The sequence below is a fragment of the Corylus avellana genome, chromosome ca5 (assembly GCF_901000735.1).
Source record: "Corylus avellana chromosome ca5, CavTom2PMs-1.0".
NCBI lineage: Eukaryota > Viridiplantae > Streptophyta > Magnoliopsida > Fagales > Betulaceae > Corylus > Corylus avellana.
Window position 1 is genome coordinate 7,098,240 of NC_081545.1, and position 7,627 is coordinate 7,105,866.

The 7,627-nt window shown below is 36.0% G+C and overlaps 2 protein-coding genes across 2 annotated transcripts; both read right to left on the bottom strand.

Annotated features, from left to right (window-relative positions):
- Position 1: 1 nt before the first annotated feature.
- LOC132181682 (G-type lectin S-receptor-like serine/threonine-protein kinase At4g03230) lies at positions 2-466 on the bottom strand (the record flags this gene model as incomplete). Its single annotated transcript, XM_059594923.1, has 2 exons — positions 396-466; positions 2-285 (listed from the first exon to the last, which is right to left on the bottom strand). Coding segments are annotated over exons 1-2 (321 nt in total), but the record flags the coding sequence as incomplete, so codon positions are not given.
- A 2,921-nt stretch (positions 467-3,387) lies between these two features.
- Positions 3,388-4,991, bottom strand: LOC132181683 (G-type lectin S-receptor-like serine/threonine-protein kinase At4g03230). Its single transcript, XM_059594924.1, has 6 exons — positions 4,830-4,991; positions 4,527-4,737; positions 4,160-4,400; positions 4,007-4,069; positions 3,776-3,920; positions 3,388-3,690 (listed from the first exon to the last, which is right to left on the bottom strand). Exons 1-6 carry the CDS (start codon positions 4,989-4,991, stop codon positions 3,388-3,390), a joined length of 1,125 nt encoding a protein of 374 aa, XP_059450907.1.
- Positions 4,992-7,627: the final 2,636 nt, after the last annotated feature.

Here is a 7,627-nt window from a genome sequence, read left to right on the forward strand (position 1 = left end):
CTCCTTCTTGATCTTGCTTAAACGTGAAATTCCCTTTTCCCGGGTCACCATCACCTGTCCATGAAATCAACTCGAGGTGTTTATCCATCTTCATACCTGGAAGAAATGTATCCGTTGGATTTTGGAAGCTCTCCCAAAGACTCTTCGCCAACTGTTCATCCCTTAAGACAAGGTTTCCAGAATCCATGAGCTTCACAGTACGATTTGTAGACGACGAATTCTCAACACATTTTGTACTCCAATAAACGTATCCGGTAGTATTCCATACCTCAAGGTTGCCATCTTCTGCAATTCCAAAAGAAACTCCTGTAGAAGGGTCAGTTACTGGGTTGTCTCTGTTGGCAACCCATACAACTGTTTGTTGATCCCATTCGTTATACCATATCCCAACATACCTTTTGGGGCTTTCGCTAAATTCGCTTCCCGTAGCATTGAAGAATCCCAGTTTAAACCTTCCTCCACTGGAGACAAAGGTTATTCCTCCTCCATCGTAAGTAATCCGCTCGCCATACTTCAAAGTATCTGTAGCATAGCAATCCACAAGACAAGAACGCAACAAGAGTATGTACAAGGAAAAGATGGAGCAACTTCCAGACAATATACAGTTTATTTTTCTTCTTTGGCTTACCATTACGAATAAAGGATGCAGAGCATGTAACTGATTTAATTGAAATTTTCTATCATTTCAACCAGAGGATGCTTATCATCTCATTGCAAAATATTCCCCTTCTATACCTAAAGAGATGAATCTTAGGGGGCTATATGGGTCCATACATAGCCTATAATTATTTTTAGAAGTACGATTGACAGGTTGCATTACTTTTTTCCACCTAACACTCTACCACTGTATCTGTTTCTCTACCTCAACGGAGGCTTCACGTTGCATATGTAGCTTTTTCTTCTAATCTTCTTCTTCAATAAAATCTTTATTTTCTACCTCTACACCAGCTGCCTGCTACGCTGAATACTGAAGTGATAAATGAAGAAAATCAAAAGGCTCACGGAGTGTATAGTGTTATTACTTGTTAATGTAATCGATCTGTAGGCTAGCTGTGTGGTGTAAATCATAGATCGATGTGAGAGGTGTTGTATTTTTGTGTTGGAATTGTAATCATAGATTTGAGAGGTGTTCATTTGAATTGTCAATTTTCAACCTGTCTTGAGTATAGGCGTGGGCCGTCTAGACTGTGGCTTCTCAATATATTACAATTTACACTTTTATTATTTTACTTGTTAAAAATATTTTATATTATTTTTTAGGCTTATGTTCTTTCTTTCTCTAGGCTTATTTTCTACCTGATTTAGTATAAGGATTTTTTTAATTTATCATTTTCTCTCTATAAATAAAATTTTATATTATATTATTATATTACAATTCAATATATATACATGCTGTAGTCTACACATTCATCTCCGCTTCCGCACACTCTCTCTTTTCTCTCTATTATTCTTTTTCTATTTTATAACTCCCATCATATATTTCTACATTAGTACATTACTTTTGTTTTTGTAATTTGTATGTTTCTATTTTCTGGATCGATCATGGGCTATTTGTATTTTCTTTATTATTTTTAAGTTGGATTTCATCTAAAACACTAGGACTTAGAAGAAAAAAAAAAAAAAAAACACTAAAAGCAGGCCCAAATCACTAACACAAGGCCCAAAATATTTTCAAAATCATTATGAGACCCAAAGAAGGCCTAAAAGTCCTAAATAGGCCTAAAAGACTCATTATTACGCAAATAGCGGTCGATAACCACAATAACCACATGGATAACAGTTAATAATCAATTATGCCGATATAATTACCTAAAAGTGATAATTATTTAGTGCAGATGGAGATGCAGTTTTTGCTAATACCTAGTCATGAGTACTGGTCCCGAACAAAGCCGCAGACAAAACGCCTTCAATATATGACTTCCTCAAAGTCCAATTCCTAGCCTTCCTAATCTTCAGCATTTTTTTATTCTAAATTTTTTATCTTTCAACTTTCTGGGGAACCAAACAGAAACCACCGAATCAAACCAGAAATCATCTTTCACTCACCGAACCGTCAAGGTCCAAGCACTCGGGAGGTGGGTCCCGCCTCTGGTGGCGCCCACAATACATGCCGAAGAAGCAGTTCAGGGACAGTACGCCTCGGAGGAGCTTGGCCTTGCATTACTTGCAGGCTTGCAGCGGTGGTAAGCGGCGAGGGGTCCAGCTGGGCTAGTGTTTCTAAAATCACAGAGTGGGAGAAAGAAAAACGGTGGTAGTAGGGAAAGATTGAGTTGAAAGCAATTTTTGTGGTGTACAATAAATAATTGCGACTATTCAAATGTTTTATCAACATCCTGCGGCCACCCTCAGATTAATCATAGTGTAGGGTTTCCGAGTGGGAAAAGATGCCTTAATGAATGGCTCTTGCCAAACGTAGCCATATATGGTCCACGAACTCTTGCACATGTACATGGAGTCGTTATTCAGCTGTCGTATTCCATTCCACCTAGGTTCCCAACTTTGATCATTTATGGCTCAGACATTGTTTTATCAAAATTACTAAAATGTATTTTTTATCTATTCTGATAAAATAATGATTAAGTGATTAAATTTACATATATTTTATTAAGTATAAGCTTAAAAATCTTAGATATATAAGTGGTAATTTAATTTGGTATATCATTGATATGTTGAGATTCTTTAAGGTTTATAGGGATTTGTCTTTATTTTGAAAGAATTTACAAAGTTAAAAAGCATATATAGTACCTTGACCAAACAGATTTATGTTGAAATTTCAAAAAATATTTTAATATGATTTTAGCATTCCCCTTTAAAGATATTTAGGAACGGACCTAACATTCTAGGTGGATGAGGCCACATGTGTCACTTTAAGTTGGAATATGAAGTGAATTAAAAGGTCATGGGCCATGGCTAAGGCCTCAGCCCTACATTACCTGCAGTCCTTGCTCAAACATCAAAGCCACTATCCTCAAGGCATTCCTCTAGAGTTTATGGCCACCATGCCCCTAGCTATGAGGTTCTGAGCCTTCCTTTAGTGACGTAAATATGAATAAATTATTAAATCATCATTTATTTGAGTTAAAACTCCTACTGATGAAAACTATCCATAGAAAATTGGCATGAGCTGCGGAATGTTTGACGCGCTTGAGGGTAGAATCTTGAGTGTCTTTCAGTAATTGGAAAAGCGTAAAGTGCTTCTTAACAAAGTAATGGTTGCACACGTATTGGCCCATAAAAAAGTAACGTCTGATTCATTCAAGGAATGCTAAACCCAACGGTCCAAAATACTACTTGAGCACGATATCTACAAGCAGCTTGGCTACTCTACCATATGATATCAAATGTTTGGTCTACTAGAATCTTTGCATTAGTGTCATGCATTATTGATCATCTTCCTTCTAAACTACTAGTTAGATCCATACATGTGTCCAGTCTAATAGAGAAACTAGCTTCGTTAGCAAGGCCTCCGATCTGTCCAACAAATTCTGGTGGTTTTGGAGTCGGAACTACTGCAGCTTCATCGTCAAGCATGGTAACAACATCTGACATGGTGGGGCGGTCATTTGGGTCTTCTTGTACGCATAAGAGTGCAATATTTACGTATTTTACAAACTGATCTGCCTTGCAAACTTCACGTAGAGTTTGGTCCATTAAATCCAATACCTTATTTTCTACCCACAATGTCATCACCTGATACAATTTTAAAATAGAATTGGACTGAAGTATGAAATGACCAACGAAATTAATGACTACAAAATATATAAGGCACACTTACATAATTTATAAGGCAGGTCCTGCCTTTATCAAACCCATTATTCATTTTTCCACTTATAATCTCAAGTAGAACCACACCAAAGCTAAAAACATCAATTTTTGTTGAGAATGATCCATCTAGTATGTACTTCGGACACATATAGCCACTGCATGCCAACATATTTTATGATAAAGGTAGGCACTTGTATATTCTTTGTGTAAAAAGAGTTAGAGGACTGAAAACTGTACTTACTAAGTTCCACATATTTTGCTTGTGTGCTGCTCGATTTCCATGGTTTGCGGAGACATATAGCCACTGCATGCCAACATATTTCATTAGTGGATAAGGTAGGCCTAGGTACATTCTTTGTCTAAACAAAGTTAGGGGATTGAAAATTGTGCTTACAGAGTTTCAGCTAGTCTAGTTGCGTCTGCCTCGGTTTCTTTGCCTTCACCAATAATCCTTGCCATGCCAAAGTCAGATATTTTGGGGTTCATCTCCTCGTCCAAAAGAATGTTGCTGGGTTTCAAATCTCTATGGATGATCTTCAATTTAGAGCCACAGTGAAGATAAAGAAGCCCACGAGCTATTCCCAAAATGATGTTGACGCGCATTTCCCAATCCAAACACGTGCTTCGGTTTTGATCTTGCAAGGTTTTCATTTTCCATTCAAGAGAACAATTTTAGCAATTGTAATAAATCAGCTTTTACTTAAACAAGATATAGTTTATCAAGCATTGCAAGATATTAGGAATTTGTACTAGAAACCAACCAAATATAAATGAGTCTAAGCTTTTGTTCTGCATGTACTCGTAGATTACAATCCTTTCTTTTCTTGTTATGCAATATCCTTGAAGCTTAATAATATTTATGTGTTGAAGTTTTGCAATCAATGCCACCTCATTTTTAAATTCTTCTATGCCTTGGCGTGAGGCTTCGGAACACCTCTTTATCGCAATCTCTTGACCTCCTGGTAATGTGCCCTACGACCAAAGTCATCATACTCAAGATATTACTAACCAAAAAATAGTTTACATGAAGATTAAATACCAATTAATGCTATTGAAATGATCACCTTATAAACAGTTCCAAAACCCCCGTGTCCAAGCTTGCTTGCATCTGAGAAGTTACCTGTAGTTGCTAGAATACTTTCCAAATCAAAAGAGCGCACATCTGTGCCCATTTCATAATCTTCTAGGAACTCACCCGAATCCATCATCTCTTTGACAACTTTCATGTCTTTGACAACTTTTTTGATGAATAAAAAAAAATGGTTAACTCCTTTTCCAAGTTTTTTATAGTCTAATGCACGAAGAGCTAGATTTCTCCTATCACTTCTTCTGTTTTCTGAGTTTACAAGAGAAACATAGATATTAGTTACATGATAATGACATGAAAGGATAGATAGTTTTATTTTAATTCAAAGGGACAAAACCTCAAATTTTGCACGGTGTGCATTATTAAAAGCCACAAAATTAGAACAATTGAAAGTTTTGCAAATGAATCAAACCCTTTTGGCTGGAATTTTCCGTAATGCTTTCAAGAACTCACCCGAGTCTTTGACTTGTTTTTCACTGTCTAATGCATGAATTGGTTGATTTCCTCTGTCACTTCTTATGTTTTCTGGGTTAAGAAGACAACCATAAATATTAGCTACATGATAATGACATGAAATGATAAATAGTTTAATTTTGATTCAAAGGGACAAAACCTCAGATTGTGCACGGTGTCCATTATTAAACCACATAATAAGAACAATCAAGAATTTTACAAAAGGATTGGCTAGAAGTTTCTTTAATGATAAAACAACTACCTTCAGTTAGAGAGGCAATCGAGTTGTAGATGGCTTTGGCGATAATTGTCTTATCAATTCCACCAGTTTCAAAGATACCCACCATGCATGTATTGTCACTTTCTTGTATATCTAAAAGTGGCTTCACATATCGTACACGGGACTTTGGAGACTGTGCAACTTTGAAGCATGTATTTTTTACTAATATCGAATTCACCCATTCAATGATTTCATTAATAAATTCTGGTTCATACCTATCAATGCAAAATTTGTAAAGATACACCGTTAAAAATGACTAATTTGCAAAATATAATCTCAATGTAAAGGGTTAAATGCTCTTTTGATCCTTAGGTTTTAATAACTTTATTTTTTCTTCATAAGTTTTATTTTGTATTATACATGGTACTTCTTTTATGGGTAACCACGGATATGGTACTTCTATCAATAAAACTAACGGAAGCACGTACATGTGGCTACCCTTCAAAACATGACACATTGATATTATTTATAAATTAAAAAAAAAAAAAAAAAAAACTAGAACAAAAAATTAAAAGGCTTTATTCGTTCTTCTTCAACCCTCTGCTCCATTCCCTTCTTTGTTCGTATGTGTTACTTGATTCTCTCTGCATTACTCTATAAAACTGATTCTTCTATTACTCTCTCACACAAATGGGGATTCGGTACTTCATCTTTCGCTTTGTTACCAAAAGGCGAAGATCGATTGGCTCTGTAAATTGGTTTCCATATTCATTGTAGATCCGATTAGATCTGGTTGTTTTAGTTCTCAAACTATCAACGACCGTGAGACCAGGAGTTCAAGAGGCTTCAGATTTGTCCTTTATCCGATTTTAACTTTATCAAGAATTAATGTTTCTCATTTCACCCAAACCAGCCATATCCACCACCAAGAATAACAGCCATAGAAAATCACAAATCAATTGAAACCGCCAAAAACCCAATCACCCAAAATTAACTGGAATATGAGGAACAAACATTTGGGATTTTGAGGAATTGGCACTGTGAGTTGCTAATTATGGAAGAAGTCGATTCAGAAACGGTAGTTGTTTGTAATGGTTGGAGAATTCAAATCTCGTTGCCTGGCAGCACGACCTTTTACATACGACCCTGAGATGCCTCTGCTTAGCTCCTCGATCTCTTCTTTTGTCACTGATAGTTTGCATGTCGTTAGAGTTGCTGGAATATTAATATTGCAACAGAGATCCCCGAAGAATTGGAAGTCTGTCTCCATGCACGAAAATTTTGGGACTATTGTTGTGAAAATGAAGAGTTCTTGTGGATGGGGAAAATCGTTTGGGGTTTGGTTTGTAAAGTTGAGGTGATATATCTGTCTTGAGGCATAGGCGAGTTGGAAGACATACCATTTCTGTTTGTAGGCATGAGGGTTGAGGGATTTAAAGAAACAACGAAGAATGATCCATGGTGCACTTGTTTTGTTTACGAGTAGATGGAATTTTGAGGAAATGGGCACTGGTTACCTCGTGTGCCCCTGCTCTTCTTCTCTTATTTTTAATGTTTTTATTTTTTTTATTTTTTAATAATGTTTTTATAATTTTTAGGTTTTTAGTTTTATAATTTTATAATTTCATTAATTTTTTAATGAGACATATGGCCACGTGTCAATCTCTGATTGCGGTCATTTGTACTTCCGTTAGTTTCATTGTTGGAAGATTGACGAAGGTATCATATTCGTATTTACCAATTAAGAGAGTTATCATCTATGATACACAATGGAACTTAGGTAGAAAAACATAAAATTGTTAAAATCTAGGGACCAAAAGGGCATTTAAACCTTATGTAAATGACAAGTTTACGAATTTAGAAGAAATACCTGTTACCCAAAATCTTCCCTGACAAATTGGCCACTTGTGATAGGGCTGTCTTCCACTTTTGCAATTTCATTTGATCATGCTTAAACCTTTCTTCAACTTTATTGAATGCTTCTTCAACATTATTGGTTTGATTTCGTACTTCTGACGGATCTATATGATAAAACAAAGGTAGAACTTGTTGGCCACTTGTTTTTCTACACTCTAGGATCTTCACCAGCTCGTCCAAGCACC